Source organism: Crocodylus siamensis, chromosome 4, assembly GCF_052110815.1.
Source record: "Crocodylus siamensis isolate JL-2025a chromosome 4, ASM5211081v1, whole genome shotgun sequence".
Lineage (NCBI taxonomy): Eukaryota > Metazoa > Chordata > Crocodylia > Crocodylidae > Crocodylus > Crocodylus siamensis.
The window spans coordinates 117,206,707-117,229,418 of NC_143398.1; the positions used below are offsets into that span (position 1 = coordinate 117,206,707).

The 22,712-nt window shown below is 43.6% G+C and overlaps 1 protein-coding gene across 2 annotated transcripts in view; it reads left to right on the forward strand.

Annotated features, from left to right (window-relative positions):
• Positions 1-19,359, forward strand: part of DERA (deoxyribose-phosphate aldolase) — an 86,456-nt gene extending 67,097 nt beyond the window's left edge. For both annotated transcript variants that reach the window (XM_090043543.1, XM_090043544.1), the window contains 3 exons: positions 9,663-9,775; positions 14,899-15,048; positions 18,649-19,359. In XM_090043543.1, coding sequence (XP_089899669.1) covers positions 9,663-9,775; positions 14,899-15,048; positions 18,649-18,705 — 320 coding nt within the window. In that variant the 3' untranslated portion in view covers positions 18,706-19,359. The remainder of the gene's footprint in view (positions 1-9,662; positions 9,776-14,898; positions 15,049-18,648) is intronic.
• The last annotated feature ends 3,353 nt before the right edge of the window (positions 19,360-22,712 follow it).

Below are 22,712 nucleotides of genomic sequence, written 5' to 3' on the forward strand. Positions count from 1 at the left end.
AGCCCAGTATGCCATTAGCCTTCTTGGCAACAAGGGCACACTGCTGGCTCATATTCAGCTTATTGTCCACTGTAACCCCCAGGTCAATTTCTGCAGAGCTGCTGCCCAAGCAGTCAGCCCCCAGCCTGTACGGGTGCATGGGATTGTTCCATCCTAAGTGCAGGACTTTGCACTTTTCCTTTTTGAACCTCATGAGATTTCTTTTGGCCCAATCCTCCGATTTGTCTAAGTCACTCCGAATCTTAGCCCTACCTTCCACTGTATCTACTACTCCGCACAGCTTGGTGTCTTCTGCAAGCCTGCTGAGGGTGCACTCTATCCCATATTCCAGGTTGTTGATGAACATAGTGAATAAAACTGGCCCCAGGACCAACCCCTGGGGCACTCTACTTGATATCAGCTGGCAACTAGACATCAAGCCATTGATTACTACCACCGCTACAGCCAGTTTTCTCTCTACCTTACGGTCCATTCATCCAGCCTGCACTTCCATAGCTTGTCTGGGAGAATGCATCAAAAACCTTGCTAAAATCAAGGTAAACCACATCCATTGGTCTCCTTGCATCCACAGAGCCAGTCTGCATCATTGAAAGCAATCAGGTTGGTAAGGCATGACTTGCCCTTGGTGAATCCATGCTGACTGTTCCTAATCACCTTCTCCTCCAAAGACTTAGGTGTTACAAAGATAAATGCAATGAAGACTGCCAAGCACTTGGCTAGAACAGTATCTACATAAGAGCAGTTATATATACATACTTTGTTTGCTTCGATGTGCCGGAAATCCAGTGTGGCAAAGCAGACTCGATTAATCGAGTCTGCAGAGCATGTAAACTGATGCGCCCAGCGCCATGTTGCATACATTTGTATAAATGGCAAAATGTGCATCAGCCTTAAGAAAATTCATAGTTGCATAGTTTCAAAATTGTGGTGGTGCACTTTGAAACTAAAACACCGTCAATGTGTTTATGCAAATGCGTGTGATGCAGCACCCAGCGCTGCATTGCGTGCATGTTTCCATATACCTGAAGTGCCTAAAACTATGTTGTGGAGCTCGTCCTCATCTTTAGATGCTGACAAATGCATTTCTTTTATTTATGGCTTAAAGCTTTTACTTTTGAAATGCACCCAAAGCAGCATTCTTCTCCATGCCCCACCCCCCCAAAAAAAAATCCCGTGGAGAAAGATCCTTAGAGGAACATTTATCCTCCCTAAACCACAGTGTTTTGGATTTAAGTTATTCATTTTTGGTAATAACTATTTGAACCCTTAAGCCAAATTTTTTCAAACACGCGGCTAAGTCTATATTTAGACACTAAAATATGTGGCCTTATTTTTGTAAAAGTGCTGAGCACCCAGTAGATCCTGAGGAAGCTAAAGGGATCTTCAGAACTGCTTAGCATTGTTTGATAAAGCACTTTTATGTATGCATCCTGTAACATAACATGCAAACAGATTGCTAAGCCAGTTAGGCTCTGGAGCAGCGAGAGATGCATGGGTGAAAGTCCGCCGTGCCCCCACTCCACTGAAGCCCCCCAGAGACCCCCCAGCAGCCGCGGAGCCCCCGCCAATCCCCAGCACAGCTGGAGGCAAGCAGGACGCATGGTGGGAAGGGGTTAACCCCTCACTGAGTGGGAGGAGGTGGCTGCATGGAGCCAGGCCGGGTCAAGGCCTGCCTAGGCAACTACTTGGCCCAGCCCCCCAGGGAGAGAGAAAGGTAGGAGGGGGTACTCACCAGTTCCCCTCCAGTAGGGCAGGGCCCCCCAAATCCTGGGCAGGGCCCCCTCTTGCCTGAGAGCAGCTTTCCCCAACGGCGGGCCCACTGAGCATGCGCGCAGTTTAAAAGGGCCTGCCAACAACAAAAAAAGCCCCAGTTAGGCTCCGGAGCAGTGAGAGCTGCGCAGGTGAAAGCCCGCTGTGCCCCTTCTCCCCCGAAGCTCCCCAGACACTCCCCAGAAGCTGCAGAGCCCCCCACCGACCCCCAGCACAGCCGGAGGCAAGTGGGGCCCATGGTGGGAAGGGGTTAACCCCTCATTGAGTGGGAGGAAGTGCCTGAGCGGAGCTGGGCCGGGTCAAGCCCCACCCAGGACCCTACTTCAGGGATCCACGCGAACAGGATGCGCAAACAGGTGCACTTGTCTGCTGGCACTTGAGTTAGTGCGGAGTTTGCGCAGAAGGTTGCAAGACCCCGCCTGCAAACCCCCCAGGGTAGACAGTCCCAGCCGTAGCCAGCCTACCAAAGGCATGACACGGATGGGCATGTGCCACACCCCTCGGGTCCCCTCGGGCTCTGCAGCCCCCCCTCGGGCGCCTCAGAGACTGCTACCCAGACAAAGCCCATGGTTCTGGGATCCACGCAGACGGAACCCCTGGCTCTCGGCTGCAGGTGCTGCCTGTCGCTTTTTGAGGCTCTGGGGCCCGGGAGCATGGCCACCTCTCCATGTGGGGTCTGCTCCCTTTTGGGGTCTCTGGCACACCAGCTGGAGGAGCTCCGGGCCACAGTCCAGAGACTGCGTGGCATCAGGGACTGTGAGCAGGAGATTGACTCCTACTGCCAGGCCCTTCTCCCCTGGGAGCCAGAAGGTAGACCACCATTTCCCTCCAAGACAAAGGAGGACTCCGGGACCTCCCACTCTGTCCAGTAAGGGGCATGGACCAAGGTGGTCAAGGGCCCTAAGGCCCGCCACACCAAGGCCCCTGCCCCACCAGAGCTTAGCAACAGGTACACACCTCTTGCTGCTCCAGCAGAGCCTGCTAAGTTGCCAGCTCCCACAGGCAACACAGGCTCAACTGCAGCTCCTGCCCCCGCTCTCCCCAAGACAAAGCCTAAGGTGTTTGTTGTGGGAGACTCCATTGTGAGGGGGACTGAGGGGGCAATCTGCCACCCCGACCCCTTAGCCCAGGAAGTCTGCTGCTTCCCGGGGGCCCACATCTGGGACATTGCAGAGAAGATCCTCCAGCCCACAGACCACTATCCTATGCTCTTTATTCATGTGGGCACCAATGACACGGCTCAGAGTGCTCCCAGCACAGGGAGCTACAGGGATTTGGGAGTGGGGCTAAAGGCTCTGGAAGCACAGGTGGTGCTCTCGTCGATCCTCTCAGTCTCAGGCTATGGGCTGAGGAGGGAGTGGAGGATCCACGTAGTCAACCAAAGACTGCAGTGCTGGTGTCATTGAGAAGGCTTTGGCTTCCGTGACCACAGCCCGCTCTTTGGCGAGAGAAGCAGTGAGCTGCTGGGAAGAGATGGCCTCCACCTCTCTCCCCTGGGGAGGAAGCTCTTCTCAGCCAGACTGGCTGACCTGCTCCACCAGGCTTTAAACTAATCCCGGTGGGGGACAGGGGGACTACTGCCACTGCTGGCCCGCTGAGCAACCCTTGCAAAGCCAGCAGGCCAAGGCACTTAAGGGAGCCCACCCTTGCCCCAGCCCTAGTACAATCTGTGGGCAGGCAAAAGCCCCCAAGGGGACACTTTCCTGCCTGTACACAAATGCCAGGAGCTTGGGGAATAAGCAGGAGGAGCTCGTCTTCCTGCTCAGTGCAGATAATTATGATGTCATAGGGATAGCGGAGACCTGGTGGGACTCTACCCATGGTCCAGTCATGGGTGTTGATGGCTATACCCTGTACAAGAGAGATTGTGTAGATAAAAGGGGCGGGGGTGTAGCTCTTTATATTAAGGAAAGCTACATGTCCCTGCAAGCTGATATTGGCGACCAGGGTGGACGACTGGAGACTCTCTGGGTTAAAATCCGTGGGGAACACGGCACAGGGGATACAACAGTGGGAGTCTACTACAGACCTCCCACCCAAAGTCCTGAGCTTGACCAGGAGTTCTCCCAGGAACTGGCTGAGGCCACATGCTCCAGGACCATGATTGTCATGGGTGACTTCGATTACCCGGACATCGCATGGGAGGATCACTCAGCAAAATCCAAGCGGTCACAAAGCTTCCTATCATGTGTGGATGACCTCTACCTGACTCAAGAAGTCTCTGGGCCAACAAGAGGCAAAGCGCTGCTTGACCTGGTACTGGCTACTGGGGATGACCTAATCAGCGACCTAGTGATCGACGGGGAAGCTGTGTGACAGTGACCACGACCTGATCACCTTCACCATCTGCCATAAAGCTGGCAAGTCAGTGAGCAACACCGAAGTCCTTGACTTCAGAAAATCCAACTTTGACAAGCTCAGAAGGCTTGTCAGTCAGGCCCTAAGGGACCATGACTCCAGGGAGAGGGGAGTTCAAGAAGAGTGGTTGTTCCTCGAGGGAGTGATCCTCAATGCACAAGCTAAGTCTATTCCATCTTGGAGGAAAGGCAGCAAGAGGGCACAGCAGCCCCCCTGGCTCTCCAGGGATCTAGCAGACCTCCTAAAGGCTAAAAAGAAAAGCCTACAAAGGATGGAGGACGGGATTCACCTCCAAGGAGGATTATTCTGCACTGGTCCGGTCTTGCAGGGAGCAAACCAGGAAAGCCAAGGCTGCAACTGAACTCCAACTAGCTTCAAGCATCAAGGAGAATAAAAAGTCCTTTTTCAGATGTGTGGGGAGCCGGAGGAAAAGCAAGGGCAACGTTGGACCCCTGCTGAACCAGATGGGGCAACTGACAACTGACGCCCAGGAAAAAGTCAACCTATTAAATGGGTACTTTGTGTCGGTCTTTCATCAATCCCATGGGATGCCCATGCCCGCTACAGGACTCGGAGGCCCGGGTGAGGGAGATCCCCTGCCCTCCATTAATGCTGACCTCGTGAAAAAACATCTTGAGAAGCTGGATACCTTCAAGTCAGCCGGCCCTGACAGTTGACACCCCAGGGTACTCAAGGATCATAGCCCAGCGTCTGGCATGGATCTTTGAAAACTCCTGGTGCTCTGGTGTAGTGCCTGAAGACTGGAAGAAGGCCAATGTGGTCCCTATCTTCAAGAAGGGAAGGAAAGTGGATCCGGCTAACTATAGGCCCATCAGCCTGACTTGTATCCCGGGGAAGATCTTAGAAAAGTTTATTAAAGAGGCCATCCTTAATTGACTGGCCAAGGCCAACATCCTAAGGGATAGCCAGCATGGGTTTGTTGTGGGTAGGTCTTGCTTGACCAATCTCATTTCCTTCTATGATCAGGTGACCTATCACCTGGACAAGGGAGAAGAGATTGATGTCATATAGCTTGACTTCAGAAAAGCCTTCGATCTGCTATCCCATGATCACCTCTTAGTGAAACTGGCCAGTTGTGGCCTTGGGTCCATCATGATCCACTGGCTGGGGAATTGGCTCCGTGGTCAGACCCAGAGGGTAGTCACTCATCATGGTGCCCTGTGACCAGTGGGGTCCCTCAAGGCTCTGTCCTTGGGCCCATATTGTTCAACATCTTCTTTAATGATGTGGACATTGGAGTCAGGAGCAGACTGGCCAAGTTCGCCGATGACACCAAACTTTGGGGCAAAGTATTCACGCCAGAAGACAGGCGAGTGATCCAGGCTGACCAGGACAGGCTCAGCAAATGGGCAGATGAGAACCTGATGGTGTTTAACACTGAAAAATGCAAGGTTCTCCACCTTGGGAAGAAAAACCTGCAGCTTCCTTACAGGCTTGGCAGTGCTACGCTGGCTAGCACTATGGAAGAAAGAGACTTGGGGGTCATCATTGACCACAAGATGAATATGAGTCTGCAATGCGATGCTACGGCTACTAAAGCGACCAAAACGCTGGCTTGCATCCATAGATACTTCTCAAGCAAATCTCAGGACGTCATTCTCTCCTTGTACTCGGCCTTGGTGAGGCCACAGCTGGAGTACTGCGTCCAGTTTTGAGCTCCACAATTCAAAAAGGATGTGGAGAAGCTTGAGAGAGTCCAGAGGAGAGCCACGCGCATGATCAGAGGTCAGGAAAACAGACCTTACGACGACAGGCTGAGAGCCATGGGGCTCTTTAGCCTGGAAAAGTGCAGGCTCGGGTGATCTGATGGCCACCTATAAGTTTATCAGGGGTGACCACCAGGATCTGGGGGAACGTCTGTTCACCAGAGCGCCCCAAGGGATAACGAGGTTGAATGGTCATAAACTACTGTGAGACCGTTTCAGGCTGGACATAAGGAAGAATTTCTTTACTGTCTGAGCCCCCAATGTCTGGAACAGCCTGCCATTGGAGGTGGTTCAAGCACCCGCATTGAACACCTTCAAGAGCAAATTGGATGCTTATCTTGCTGGGATCCTATGACTCCCAGCTGACTTCCTGCTCTTTTGGTGGGGGGCTGGACTCGATGATCTTCCAAGGTCCCTTCCAGCCCTAATGTCTGTGAAATCTATAAAAAGCCCATGCAGAATCTCTGTTAAAATCAGCAGCTGGGGGTTTCAACACTAGCTAAAGACTCTGGACATCCAAGTCTTACTGACATGCAGTAGTCATTGAGCACCTGTGGCCCCAGCAGAAAAATACAGGTCCACATGTGTATCTTTCGTTTGTGGTCTGCATGTTCCCAACTCAGAACCTATATGGACTTAGAAGCAGCAACACGGATGCAGCTGGGCAGTCAGGGTACAAAGGCACCAGGGACTTCTGCTTGCCACCATGATTGCAATTGTGACTGTGTGACTGCTAGCAGCAGTTGCTTTTCCTCCCACCCTTTCCCAAGTTGTGCCTGGGGCAATAGCCCCATATACTCCACTCTAGTTATGCCTTTGTGTACAAGCTTAAGTTTAAGCAGTTATTTCTGAAGATCTTGGCCTTAGTATTTCATGAGTCACTTTCCAACTCATGTTGAGTAATGAACAAGTTACTTCGGAATATATTTTAAAACTTGCCTATAATTTGTGTATGTGCATTTTTAAACAGTGGGCCAGATAATGACATTTTGACCTTATAAAACATCCTCTGAATCACTGTTCAGCTGTTGCTGAACATTTTTCTGCAATTTGTGTTTCAAGTATTGAAAACCCAGGGCTAGTAAATAATATGACCAGGAACTCTTATTACAAGGTTGGCATGCATTCCACTTAATGACATGCTTCTTGAAGCAGTGGCTGATTTTTAAATCCTTTTTTTTTCATTAGTGAAATATAAAATGTTAATAATACCTTACATTGTAGTACTGTTTGCTAGCACACATCTTCCATGTTCTACACAATGCTTTATGGAGTCCTGCTAGTAACCTCTTGCAGCATAAATAGAATTTGTTCACAAAATAAAAATGTATTGTTTTCATTGTTAGAAGATACTACTAAATTGGCTGTATGTTTGTCTAATAATCACATCTAAAGCTGATTATTCTGGTAATAGCCTTAAGATATTATTTAAAAATAAATAAATAAATGCACTACTTTTGTACTAATACTAGTTTTTAATCTCTTCTTGTTTCTATGAAGTCTGAATGAGATTTTCAAAATTGAATAATAATTTGATCCGTTAATCTTTTGAAGCTAGTAATTTTATTTTCCCCTCTTTGCAGTCTCTGAGGCTCGCAAATGAATAGAGCTTCATTACTGGAGTCTGCATTTAATAACCATTATCCATTATCTTGTAATTAAGACTCCCTGTAACGAATCATGAGGACAATGCAAAAATACATAGTACATTTCTTTAATGAACTGGAAAATGTTCATCTTGTTCTATTTAGTAATGAGTTGCTGAATAGTCGTTAAATCCACTGGAGAAAAGAGCTAGATGGATTTTGAAGACTATCTTGAGTTTGTGGTTAATCTATTAGAATTAAAATTTCATCTTCTATTTTTATCAACAGCTGATTAGAAGTCATTCTGTTTGACCAAATTGATTAGAAGACCATATACAAGGGCAGCTGTTGTTTAATGAAAGTTTTTAATGAAACTGTACCATAGAGACTTGTAATTATAAGACTTATAAAAGCTTTGACTTACCTTATACGAGGGGAAAAAAGTATTGTACTGAAGGACTTAAACTCTGCAGTTAAAAGGGAAACTCAAACATAGAATTTGATAATGTTAAAGTTTCGTTTCCTTTTTTTTAAATGTGACTATCAAGAATGCCAAGTTCTGTTTCCTTTTAAGGAGAATTGCCCATACATAACTTCCTGGCTTGCATGAGTCTAGTTCTTTGCAACATTCAGTCAACAATCCATTGCCCCTTATGTAAAATTCCTTCTTACTAATATGAAACCTTTTCCTATGTTTCCATACTATGATCTTCAGGAGATGGAGCATTTGAAGAGTGAACAGTCTAGCCTGTACTTGGTTACAATCCCTACAGGATAACCCTTGGTGCTACAGAATGTAACGATAATGGGTCAGCGGGTAACCTTTTTATCCTTTATCCAGCTTATTAATTTGAGGCATGTAGCGGTGCCATCATTTAGATGAAGTCTTACTGTCTCACCTTACACTATGGCTAGGATGGTCTAGATAGGAATGATTTTGCCTTGAGCAGGCAGTTGGACTAGGAGACTTGGAGTCCCTTCTAGCCCTACTTTCCTGATTCTATGATTTTTTTTACTACTTTTTACTTTCTGCAAAAAGTAGGTTCCCAGCACTTGAATGTGCACCAGTGACATTTATGAGAGAAAAAGCAGACCCCACATGGCTTGTTTGGAGGCCAGGGGTGGGGGTAGGGAGGGCAGCGTTCCTGTAAAAACTGAAAAAACAAGAGTGTGCAAGAGCTGGGAAGCAAAGTGAAGAATAAATGAAAATGCAGAGAGAAATAAGCCATCCATCCAAGGCTAACTCTCCTTTGTCTTGGGGAGGTTCTTTAATGTTCACAGTGGCTGCATCTACACAAAGCTTACAGTCATTTAGTAACTGGCATGACTACGAAGTAGCATCCCTGAAATGGTTTTTTGGTGGCGCTGACTGCGCAGTAGCTTGTTACATTTGTGCAGTAGCGTTGCATCGTGCTTCATGTCACACAATGCTAATGTCCAGTAGTAATGAGCTACTGTGCAGTTAGCATCTCGTGTAGGTGCAGCCAGTCAGTACAGACTTTGGTTTTACATTTTTCCAAGATACATTTTTAAAATACAGCATATATCAAAATATAAACTGATTGGCACGTAGTTCAAGAAGATAATTTTCCTTCTTTGTTTATAATATAGCAGTAGTTGGGTGAATTAGCATTGGTTCCCTCTCTTTTCCTTTTACCAGAAGTTGCTGATAGGATACTAGACTAAATAGATTAAAGGTCTGGTAGCATGTGGCTATACTGAACGTTCCATCTGTCATTTTATTTTTAACTTGTATTTCATTGGATCTGGAACTATGAGGTTTTATGAGAAACAACGTGATGGAGAATTATATTAGAAACCTTGGAATACCAGCATTAAAAGCAGTGCCTACTTACAGCAAAATGGTAATATAAATAGTTATGTAAAACCTTTATTTAAAAACAAGGATGTTACAATTTAATTGTTTGATACTAATTGCCTCAAGAGTCTTGGAGGGATATTTGGCTTTGTGACAAGGGCAGGGGTTGGGGTTCCTGGGCTGTCACTGACTCCTCTCCTGAATTTGTCTGAAACTTTGTGCAGGCCTCTTAACATTACTGTGGCTGGCTTTCCAGCTCCAGAGGAAAAAGAATTCCTATAGCATAGGGCTTATGTACAGCTTAATAATAATGGTAAAGCATGATGGCGTAAGTATAGACATGTAAAAAAAAAACTATAATAAAACTATTGTGGAGCTTTCTTGGTTTTTTTTTTTTTTAAGGTTCTGACTTTATTAAGACCTCAACAGGAAAAGAAGCTGTGAATGCCACCCTGCCTGTAGGATTAGTCATGCTACGAGCCATTAGAGATTTCTACTGGAAAACTGGCAACAAGGTAATTCTTGCTACCCGGATCTTCTGTATAAATAAAATGCAAACCATCTCATTCAGGAGGTAAAATCTTAAGATATAAAAAGATACAGACCATCTAAATAAGTCACAAGCATCTTTGCTTTTAGTACAGAGTAAGTGCTAGGTAAAGGTGCAGCCTGACTTTCCTTGGAGCTCTCTCTTTTTCTACTTGTGTATAACTTTATGAAGCCTACCTCTTTGGCAGAAAATTCTCATATTTGGTCTCATTTAAGAAGTAATTCTTCCTGCACCTCTCCCTGGAAAATTTTGTAATGTTGATTCAGCTCCCACTAACTCATTGTGGAGTTTACCAACTTACTAAAGCAAACTAAATTAGTGTACAAATTAGGCTGTTTAACATGACTGTTTGTAAACAGTGGGACCGATCCCAGGTTAGTGTAAATAGGCACTGAAGTTTATGGAGCTGCCTGAATTTACAGTCATTGAGATCCTGATCCAGTATATACAATACCATCCATCCTTCTATATTACTGTTGGAGCAGGCTCTATAGTTCCATTTTTCTGTTCATTTGTTCTTCCACTTGTGACAGTAATAGAAAAGGAAGCAGCCAAGTAAAACTGTTTATATTCTAGGCCAGCCCTGTAAGGTAGTACCATCTCAGAGTTGATCTAACTTGTAGTATGGACAAATGAACAAATTGCAGCAAGTTAAAAGTGAGCAGAGACTTGCTTGCAAAGCAGCTGATGCACAGTAACAGTCAGTGTGCCTACTCTTACCCTGCAGTAAGTGAAGGCTAAACTAGAGCAACTCCCCCTTCAGCCAAATGGGGGCTGAGCTGCCTCTATTTAACTTTCACTAACCATGGGGTAAAAGTAAACAGAGGTTGATTACCACAGTAAGTCCCACTCCCTTTTTAGCTGCACTAGCTATAATTAGGTGTATGAGCTATAGTTTGTTTAACTGTTCATGTCCTTGTGCTCTGGCTCCTCCAGTGATCCTTAGGAAGCAGCAAATAGCTGAAGCACAGTTTACCTCCACTGTATTCTGTTGCCACCTTTGGGTTATTCCTCCTTTCTCTTTCTGTTCTTCTACCAATGGGAAAGGCTCAGATAAGAGTCTCAAGGAGGCCATTTCCAGCCCTTCTAGGCTGCCAGGACCACAGTGTAATAGGACATCTGCCTGCTGTAACAGGTATGCACAGTCTTCCTGACAAGTCCAGGCAAAGATTTAAACATCATGTCTTCTTATGCTAGCCTGAGGCCTTTAACAGACATTCAGTTTAAGACTGCGTGGGATCTAAGCTGCAATCTGAACAGTTGTGCCTCCAGACATGCTACATATGATTTTGTAATTGGGGATTAGATCCCTATTACACCTTACTTGTCAGCACAGAGGAAGCCCGGGGTCACAATCCTGGGGTCCCCCTGCATCAGCAAGTAAAAACACAGGTGCCGACAATCAGCTGATTGTCAGTGGGGGCTGGGGACTGAACCTGGATCTGAAACCAGCCCCTGGCCCAGTGGACAGTCAGCTGATTGCCAAAACCCTGACTGGGGTTTTAATTACACAACAGATCCCAACATGTGGCTGTGTTGAGATCATCATGGTGCAGCCTGCAGCAGCCATACATTCAATGTAAGGCATGCCACAAAGCTGTTCCATATTATATGTGAAATAACTCTATGGTTCATTAACTGTATTCTCACACCCAAAGTGAACTTTGACATATGGCAAGGTTGCTGTTTAAGGCGTGATTAACCTTTTAATTGTGTCTTAAATGTAATGTGCGCCAGGGACCCAAATGAGATCTACATGGACCCATACACTAGATTGTCCATGTGTACTTGAATGACAGCTTTTGCCTGTAAAAATTACCACCTTTGTGATGAAAGATTCCTCTGTATTTGTGGCTATACTCAAAACAGGTCCTGGCTGCAAAAGCAATAGGCCAAAAATCAGGATTTGCCCCCATTAACACAGGTTTTTACATTTAATTGAGATAAATGGTTAAATTCACCTTTCATTTTAAAAGAATGCATTCTTGCTTTAAAATGTGCTATTAAGTATGTGTGCATGTGAGAATGAATTAGATGTAAACTGACTTTAAATGCTTTTATTAACTGAAGACAATTTTAAGGTGACAAGAGATTTCTAAATAGTTTCTTTAACAAAGTAATTTTGTTGCTGTACAGAAGCTCTCTCACAAGGCGTTGGCTTGCAAAAACAGGTTTATACAGAAATTAAACTTCTTCAGTGAAAGGAACAGGTTGCAGGGTAACATTTATTGAATGATAAGCTGGGGTGGTGATATGAAAAGTGTGCAGTATAATAGGAAATAATCTTTTCCTGTCATTATTGAAGGACACACATAAATTGGTTTTCTGTTGGGAAACCCCCAGTCCAGAAAAACTTATTACTTTTAATAATATAAGGTGAAGAGAAAATTCTTGAGGAGATGAACTTATTAAACAAAATAATGAAATGCTGTGAAACAGCAGGAAAGTGGTAGCTAGACTTATGCTGCTCTTGAATTAAATATCCATTTTTTTGCGTTTTTATGGCAGTCAGATGTGCTGTTTGGAAAGCTGGCAAACACAGGGGAGGATAGTCTACTCTTTGTCAGCTTTTTGCAAAAATAAAAGCTTTTAGAATGTGGATGTTTAAGGGGAAAATTGTGCAAGGAATAGGGTTTTTTTTTAATTATTCATTTATTCTTTTTTAACCTTTTCATTTAACAAGTAAAAAAAAAGTTTACTTGTTTCAACCACAGAGTTTCTCGAAAGGTTTATCTGTTATGGAGAAATCTAAAGTGATTTTCATTAGAATTTCTCTTCCTGAGAGAACACTGGCACCACAGACACACAGGTTTAATATATTGCATTTTCCAGTTGCTGTAATTTGATTTCCTTTTGAAATCTAGGGCTACTAGACACATACACATCCATCCACATCCAGTTTTACTACTGTGCCTTTTGAAATCAGAAGTTTTCTGTTACAACGGTTGAGGTTCCTTTCAGAAACAATGTTGTTAGCATGCTCCAATATGAGACATTTTCTTCTACATATGGATGATGACTTGTCCAAATGAAATATTACCAAAAGTTAAAATGATCTGTTTGTATTATTGTTGTTATTTCCAAGAAATGGTCTCATGGTACTCTACAAACAGGTTTCCTGCTTTTCTTGTACATTGCTTCAAATGTACATCTCAGAATAACCCTCCTCATAGGAGAAGGAAAACAGAGGAGTTAAAAAGATAGAAGAAGGAAAGTCAGTCTGAGATGCAGGGAAATGTAAAAACACCATTGTTAACTACACTGCAGATTGTTCTTGCATTACATTAGATACCAGCAAACCTGCCTGCTGCTTATTCCCCTTGCTTTTCAAGCAGCCCATAAAATAGCCCCTTACAGCATCACATACGGACCACTGCTAAAAGCAGGATAATGGACTTCACAGATCAGTGATCTGTTTTAGTGTAGGGACTCCATGGCTCCTAAAGACCATGATGTAGATTGATTCTGCTGTCCTGAAATATGTGGGTACACTTAAGCCAGGGGGCTCTAAACACATCTTGCTAGAACAGTGCTTGCTGTATGAACTTCAGATTTGCATTTTTTCCCCAGAGTAGAGGTTTTAATTTGGTTAAACACATCCAATGCATGTTGTCATTCCAGACAACATTTGCCACATTAAAAAAACCTCCGCATGTCTAGTAGGAACAGACCCGTCTTGATTCATCCCTGTAGAATGATTTATAAAGTCAAGCTAGCTAACTTACTATTTATGTATATTAATTTTAGCATACTAAATAAGGCTTGAAATATAGACCAGCAGTCTATAAATATTGTGTACGTGCTTTCTGTAAGATCCAGAAATTTCAGGCTGCCTGACAGACTGCTCCTACTGTATCAAGACTGCTTCTCTTCTGCATTTCTGAGGTTACACTTGTGCTTGTGTTGTTTACACATTTAGGGCAAGATTTTGCTTTCCTTTTGTGTGTCTAAATGGCAGCTTTCTAGCTATTTTAGGCACTCACACACAGGTTGCAATTCTGTTACCCCTGCACTGTGGATGTATAAGCATGCACATGTTGACTAAGCGTGTTCAGTAGGCTACACATTGGTTGGGCAGATATACTGCTATGTGTACCCTCCTGTTATGGCCACATGTGTCCAGATCATGAAAATGCAGGTGCCTATAAACTCATGACTAGTGGGAGAAACCCTCCTATGTTTTAGCCCCAGTGCCTGAGTAGTCAGGACACTCTCTGAGGAAGCAGGAGACCTCCATACCCACGGGGGTGGGGGTTGAATCCACATTTATCTGACTTCCCAACACAGTGCTCTAACCACCAAGCCACAGACCAGGCATTATCCAGTCCCCTCTCCAACACTCCTTTTGAAGCTGACCTCTCTGGACAACCAAGAGGAGATACGTGGTGCCAGGGAAAAGAGTGCAAGATAGGGAATGTATGGCTCAGTGAAGTGGCAGCTGCCCTGTGCCCTCTCCCCTTCCCTATGAGTCTTTTTTCTGGACTCACAATGTACATGCCCGGCCAGCATGTAGCCTTCTGCACACGTTTGGTCTATGTGTGCCCACTTGTACATCACAGAGGTAGGGCAAAAAGCAACAAGGTAAAGAGCTAGAGGACTGCCATTTAAGTTCCCAAAGGGAAACACAGTTCTGCCTTTAGAACTAAACTGCAACACACCGTGCAAGTGCAAGGGAATAAGGATTCCCCCTTGCAACCCTATGCTGGCTACTCAGACCACAGGATCAAGCACGCAGGATTAACCATTCTCTCTCCTCCCAGACCATGGATGTGGGGTATAGCAGGCAGAAAATGTTTGGAGTCTCATCTCCACCTCACTCTCTCACTGGACTCCCAGGAAGCGTGCTGGCAACTGCCTTTCAAAAGCTGGGCATGGGTTCTAAGCCATAATGCCTCCCAAGGTTACTGCTGAAGTGCTATTGCTGACAGTTCTGCTTGTCCAACACCTTTATCCAAAGTCTGAATCTAACCCATAATAAGCTGTTTTATACACCAGAATAATCTTGGGTTCTTTTTCTCAGCCAAGTTATGCACATTTAGAGTTCTCCTGCAGTGCAGTAAAAATGTGTTCTGTGTCACACTTTATAAGGTTGGATTTAAACCTGCGGGAGGCATTCGTACTGCGAAGGATGCTCTTACCTGGCTAATGCTGATGAAGGAGGAACTAGGGGATGAGTGGCTAAAACCCGAACTCTTTCGTCTCGGTGCGAGTAGTTTGCTGGCAGACATTGAGAGACAGGTTAGTAATACAAGCAATGTCCACCTTAGCAGAGAAAAAAAGGCTTTCCTTGTGTGTTTGTTTATTCCTTTCCAGAAACATTTTCCAGGCCATATTAAGGATAATGGACCATGTTTCTAACTAAGGATTGACTGCAGTTTTGCTTCTGTATGAGCTTTCTTTAAAAATGTCTCTGGTGTTTTGGGGAGTGATTCAAAAGTTTCAGCATCCCTGTTAACCTAGGAACAAGCTGGGCCATGCTAACAGTGCTGAGCAGAGGGAATCTGATCTTGTGGCTTTCAACCACTAGGAGTCACTCTGCTGCTGCTGTTCACTGCAGCTGGGTCATGTTTATTTTTCAGCTGGAAAAAGGGACATGGGTATAAAATGGTTATTTCTGTTGGGAGGGGGAAAATCACTAATCACTGGAGGCAGCATGGCTACCTGCCATTCTGCTGATAGAACAGGGAGCCTTCTGCAATATTAGCATCAGTACACAGAGTAGAAAGTTTTGTCACCTTCTGTCAAGCACCTGTGAAAGAAAGGCGTTCTAATACTCATCCTGGTGTGTTCTTACATGCTTCAGTGAACTAAATCATTGGAGTGCAATGTGTGCAAAAGGGGTCTGTGTATCCCCAGGTATCTTTATGCCACAGTTAAAAACAAGCAGTTAAAACCCTTTGGGCCTGCCAAGTCTAACTACAGTATTTCATTCAAATCAGAAGAATGAGCTCCAGTGCATATGACTGGACCTACCTAACAAGCAACACCAGTGAGAAGCAGATTTACAATCCTGTTCATTGTTGCTTCATGGAGAGATCTCTTCTTATACAGCACCAGTGGGAGTAGACCTCCCTTTCTGTAGCTGAGCAGAAAGATGTATGGAAAAAGACAAACCATCTGCTTCCCCCCACACAGTTTTTCCCAACTGTTAAATTACTGTGGCACCTCAGAAAAATGGTAGAGATTAAAAAAACAGAATAATGTTGATAGGGCCATGACACAAGGGACTGGAGGGGACTACTTTCATCATCAAGTCTAGTCTTCTGTAAGCACAGACAGCCACGTACTAGAAGTTAAATCCAAGAAGTTCCAGAAGAACATCCATTCCAGCCACTCCTGCCCACCACAAGCCACAAGGACCCTATATGAAATTTAGCATTTTAGTAGGACCTTAACTTCTGAAAACTACACTATATCAAAGGAAAGGATCAGAAGAAACGCGGGCACTTCCAATGCCTTGGACCTGGCAGTGGTAGGGAATTTCCTGGGTAAAATATATGCAGGGAACTGGCACTATGCTGAAGAGAAAAGCCCCAGTGGTCACTACCAATCCGATCTAAGGAAAATTTCATCCTGAACCTAGATCTGACCCATTAGTTTTAACCTAAACATGACAGCAAGATATACCAGCCAGGTTCCTCAATATTTTCTCAGTACCCACAGAAGCAGCATTGCACTTACTCCCATTTCTCACATCTAACCTTAATATAAACCTCCAAAAGCAAAATAATCCATTCAGTGGAAGAAAAAGAGTGTCTTCCTGACCCCTACAGATGACCAGCACAAGTGAAGCCCTGAAGGGTGACATTAGATGCAGGGCTCTAAGTACTGAAAGCTCAAGAAGGATGATGGGAAGAAGACCTAATCCAGAAATGGTAGTGTTTATCATCTAGCCTAGGTCTCCCTACTTACTCACACAAACTGTAGTTCTCTATAAGCTAAAGGCATAGCCTCCAAATCAGAAACTCACTTCAAGAGGATTACAAGCCTAAGTGCCCCCCATGGCAAAAAATGCTCTATCATGTAACCTACCACCAGGAGGCCACATATCACCTTAAGACTGCTGTCCAAAACACAGGCCCATGCCATGAGGAAGGCAGTTGTGTGTACAGTGATCCAGTCTCCTTTCATCTTCCCCTTGGGGATTCCAACAAATTAAACCCTGAAAGCTTCATATCACATATTTAACTCCCAAACTGTCATGATCATATCAACTAATCTTTCCATGATTTTAAGGAAGATATACCCAAAACTTGGGTTCCTTGCCCCTACTGCCTTGTTCAGAAGTCTGTCAGATGATCTGGATTGGTTAAAAAACCTTCTTCAGATTTCCAGTCCAACTGTATTTAAGAAAAAAAATGCTCCAATATTGCCTGTTAATTTAAATAGCTCTTCTCTTCCTGGTATTTATCTCCCAAGTGCATTTATAACTGAGTGATCATAGTCACTCTCAATCTTTGTTTTCCTAAGCCAAACAAGCTATTTTAATCACTTCTCATAAGGTAAATTCCTTATTCCCTGATAATCATAGTAGCCCTTCTCTGCACCCGTTTCATTTAATTTCTTTTTGAATATAGGTGACTACAACTGTGCACACTGTTCTAAGTTCTTGTTTATGAATGATGCAATCATACTAACATTTCCTTGTCTCCAGAAGAAAATATACATACTTTTACACAGCCCATAGCACTGGCAGTTTATGGGCATCTTGTGTACACCAGTACACATAGATTACTCACTCTGTTTTCCATTATCGCCAATCTGTGATCTCCCAGTTTATCATGGAAATTCTTGACATTCATACTGATGTGTATAATTTTGTAATTTTGTAGTGTTAATTTCATACTATTGTTATTAATACAAACGATCTAATATAATCTAATTCTTCCTGTACAATAATCTGATCCTCCACAGTATTGGGAATACTTATTACCTTTTTATCATTTGAAAACTTATTAAGCAAGTACTTTTTGTTTGCACCAAAGTTAAAGAAGGAACACCAGTAGGAACTACTGAAAATGTTTTTTCCTAAAGTGAATACACAGTCAAGGCAGGCTTCTATGTGAAACTGGGTTTTTGCCTTAAATTTAACATGGATCAGAGATGTCAAACTGGTTTGGCCTTGTGGGCTAGATCTGGACCACAGGGCTCCACGCACTTTGGATCTGGATCTGGTGGGGTGAGTTGTAGTGGCAGGGAAATGAAGGGGTTAACACAACCACCCCTGACCTCACTCACCCCACCACCAAATTCCTGTCCCTCCAGGAGCTCTACAGGCCAGATTACATGGCTCCATATGTTTTACACTCCTGACATGGCTCCATATGTTTTACACTCCTGACATGGATGAATGATTTTAGCTGTGATAAAGCAAATAGACTTCCCTCGCCATCACAGCCTAAGTATGATGGCAGGATCTCCAGTCAGTTTCACTGGCAGTGGTAATTGGTTGCTTGGGTTTTTGCAGCATGAATCCATGTCCAAAGGCAAATTAACCCCATAGTCATATTCAAGCTCTTCTTATGCTACAGCCTGTGCAAAGTTGTAGGATGAAATAGTCCCTGCTTCAGAGTTTATAACCTCTAAATAACCAAGAATATGGAGACAGCTGGGGGGAAAAAATATAATATAGGCCTTGCAGAGCCCAGGGATGTCAATGAGAGACTTTCCAGTGGTTACAATGGGCTTTGGATCAGACTCTGTACATGTTTGTATATGAATTGGTGTTTATCAGTGTCATCCACCTACTCTCAATGCATCTTTAATTTGATGACTAATGATACTTTTTGAATTTCTAGTTATGTTCGGTACTATCTGAAATTCTCTTTTCCCTTGTAGATTTACCATCATGTGACTGGCAGATATGCAGCCTACCACAACCTCGCAATGGCTTAGACATGAGATTGACTCTAGATTACTTTTGTAAGAGACCTGTAAAAAAATAATATCCTGAAGTCTTTCCTGAAACGATGTGCATATGAAAAGATTAAAAGGCTAATTTTGCCTCTTCATTTTTTCACAGTATTTCTAAATACACTCATATCTGCTGGTGGTGCTTGAGTCAACAGAGGAAGTAAAGGAGAGGCAATTCTGAAAGAGTTAAAGATTCACAATGGTAATCTTGCAAAATCTCTTTCAGACCAGCCTGAAAAGCTTATTAATAGCAACACTGAAATACTATGAAAAAGATTTAAGTGGTCTGGTAACACTTTCCTGGAGCAGAATATGAAGTATCTGTGGAGTGTTACAGATCACTAATTAAGAGCTACAGATCTTGCTCTGGTTTTCCATTTAAATTGGTCTGCAGCTTTTGCCATAGATATGTTGCTGTATTAATTGTTATGTTGATTAAATTTCAGGCAGTGTAATCTAAGAACATGAAATGTGGCTATTACTCTCTTCTACAAAAAAATGTCTTCGTAGCTAAAACCAATTTTTTCAAACTTGAGTACTAGCCATTTAGGTGCCTACATCTATATTTAGACCTCCAGAATAAAAGGGGCTTGATTTCCATGATAGCTGAGCATTTATGGTTGCTTCTGAAGTTAGTGCTCTGGTGAATCAGAACAAATGAAAATCAGAGAATGTGTACTTAAGTTCCTAAATATGTATTCAACTACCTGTTTTTAGGCTTTTTGTTTTGAAATGTTTGTTCTACTCTGCTGGGAAAAAATACATACCTTTATAACATGTTAATATTTTAAAGTGTCAGTTTCTAAATGTTGCCACTGTAGAAGATCTCACAGGCTGAATTCCAACTCTGCCTTTATTTAAACTTTTGACATTGAAAAAAAGTGATTTTTTTCAATGTCAGTGTCAACTCCCCCATTTTGTATACAGTGGGTACAGGATTATTTAAATTAACAGCACACTAAAAATAATATCCAAATCATTGCAGCCCTTCTGAGCAGACAACAGTAAGTTTAATGCATTAGTTAATTACTGAAGTGGAGTATGTAAGTAGAAAGGTGCTAACCTTATCATCTTGAGTAGTTCCACTGGCTTCACTGGAGCTAATCAGGTGCATGCAATGAGAAGTATTAGTCAGATGCTGTCAGAATATTTTTATTACGTTTTCAAGGAGATCCTTAGAACTTAAGATCAAAATATGGTTTATAAACATATCTATCCCAAAGTGCTACCAGAGTCTTATGTGTTTAGACTAGCATAACGCTGTTGGACAAATGGAAAAGCTGAATAGTAGCGGAAAATGGACTACAGTATATGCAGAAAACCCAATAGATGCAGTAACACATATTAGAAAATATATCTTAAGCTTATTTCTTAAAATGGCAATCCAGGCAACCCATTCCAGGGTCCTTTGGGTTTTTCTGGTCAATTCCTGAGCTACACAAGACTCAGCCTCCCAGACTGAGCTGTATGGCCACATTTTTATACAGTTTTCTCAAAATGAAGGTGATCCTTTTCAATTGGTTTCTCTTGAGCTTCACTGAAGTCTTTCTGAAGGAAAATTCAAATGCTTGGTTGTTCTTTTGTAGCCAAACTCTCCTGCTGACCTGAGAGCCCATGAAATGGAGGAGAAGAGAAGATACTGCCATTGAAATAATTTTCCATAGAATATCTGGCAGACCCATGCCCTCTGCAGTACACATTCAATTCACTTAATCTTTCAATTGTTAAAGCATAGCCATGCAAGAGTAATATTAAAAATGTTTATGGCATATGTTTGCTTATCTGTACCAGTCCAAATGGATACATATCGAGTAGAAAAAAGTTAGCTACGTTCCCAATTAAGGTAGAAAAAATTAGCTACATTCCCAGTTTTCTGGCCGCCAATTTTTTTGGTTGTCTTTCAGAACATGTACAGCACCTGGACTTATAGCACTCTAGCTTTCATAGTTGAAGGGTGTGGTTATTAAAGAACCATATTCTGTCACCCTAACTATTCAACATGTGAATGATCAAATAGATTTCAGAGAAACTATTCATAGAATCATGCTTTGCATAGATAGGTACCAAACACAGCTGTTTACACATCTGCCGGTAGACTCCTATGAACCTATAAACCTGTACGTTCCAGGACTTTTATTTTAGTTATATAATGGGAGCCTGTTCATCTGTTAGAGCCAGGTGTGGCCAACCTGTGGCATGTATGCCACAAGTGACATGGCCAGTCTCTGTGTGTGGCACCTGACAGATCAGGGAAGGACCAGAGAACATAAAGCAGAGCAACAGATTACACAGGGAGCACAGGGCTGGGAGAAGCAAGCAAAGCAACAAATGGGACCGGAAACATACAGTACAGGGCAGAAAGCAGAGCAGTAGATTTGAGCTGAGGAAGGGGATTGGAGTGGCACTCAAGGAGGGTATGGAGCTTACTTTGTTGCATGCCTGCCAAAATGGTTGCCCCATTTTATTAGACACAGCTAGATTTGAATCCATTTCAAGTCTTCTGACCAACCCATTGCTCCTCTGCCAAATGACCTAGTTTAAATACTGTGAAATTGCTGGACACCCAATGATTAAAATTATCTCACCACATTTTAAATGGTTCTGTTTTGAAATTTGTGATATGCTGAAAAAAGTGAATTAAACTAAAAAAGTTTCAAATAAAAAACCCTAGTGCTTTGTTTTTAATGATAAATATTCTGCTCAGCATTATACAGGACTGGAAGTAATTTCAGTGTTACGCTGTGGGGCCTAAATATGCACTGTTGTCCTCCAACGAGTCCACCATCTCCTGACTTCTCACCTTCTCCATTTTCTGACAGCTGCTTGAAGGACTTTAATTTACTTTGTCACAAGGCCCAGAAGAGGAGCCCAAGTCTGGGTTCTTGTGATGATATCAACTGTTGCAGGAGAAGCCCTCAGAACAGGTAGAGTAAATGGAGACAGGCCTGAGCTGCCACATGCTGGGCTAACATGACTCTGTATACCAAGCATTCAGGGTTCAGCCCATTAGAATGGAGGCAGGTGCTTGTACAATTCATATCAGAATGAACCTTCTGTGATGCAAGGTTCAAATATATCCACTATTATTTTTAAGTTATTGACTGAAGATCTAAGTTTATTTTAAGGTATTTCTTTTTTTCTTTTCTTTTCGTTTTTTAAGAAACAAGGTCTTTCAGCTCAAGTGGAAGACTGTAGACCAAACTCAGAAAATTCATTGTATGCCTACATGGAGGGAACAAAACAAAAATGGTATCTGAGTATTTTTTTTTAGATTTTTTTTTTTTATATATTTACTGTGGGAGAGAGGAGGAGCTTACATCCAGAGCATACATTTCAAATCATGTATATGGGATGTATTGGTAGCCATGTTGGTCTGAGACAAAATGCGAAAGTCTAGAACTCTTGGGTCAGAGATTATACCTTTTATTAGACTGTAACAGGGCCCATCTACTGAAGCCCCCACCCACCTATTCTGGGCCAACCTTCTCACCTACCATGCCTTGTTGTTATCTAATTAAGTCCTTAACGAGGTAGGAGGCTACCCATTTCTTGTCCCGATGCCAGGGGGTGCTATCTGTGGCTCCGTTCCTCCCCTACACTGCAACCTAAGCCTCACAGGTGGCATCCACAGTTGTTAACATCACCGGCCCCACTCTGGACCCCAGAATCCTCCAGTCCAGACCCCACCTGGATCCCTCCACTCAGGTGGCCTACTTGGCTTTCATTCTAGGCTACCTAGCTCCCTGAGCTATTCCCCCTTATGGGTGTGGTCCCCCCAGGACCTTTGGCTACACAGGCCCTGGCTTCACCTCCAGGCCAGTTGGAACCCCAGGCCCCTGGCTTTGGGCGTCCCTCATGGTGGGCCCCAGGCCCTTTGACCCTTCCAGTCCTGGCCCCAGCATTGACCAGTCAAAGGATTTCAAGACAGGTTTCCGAGTCTGTAGCCCCACTCTCACTCCTGGGTCCGCCTTCTGAACTCTACTAGTGGG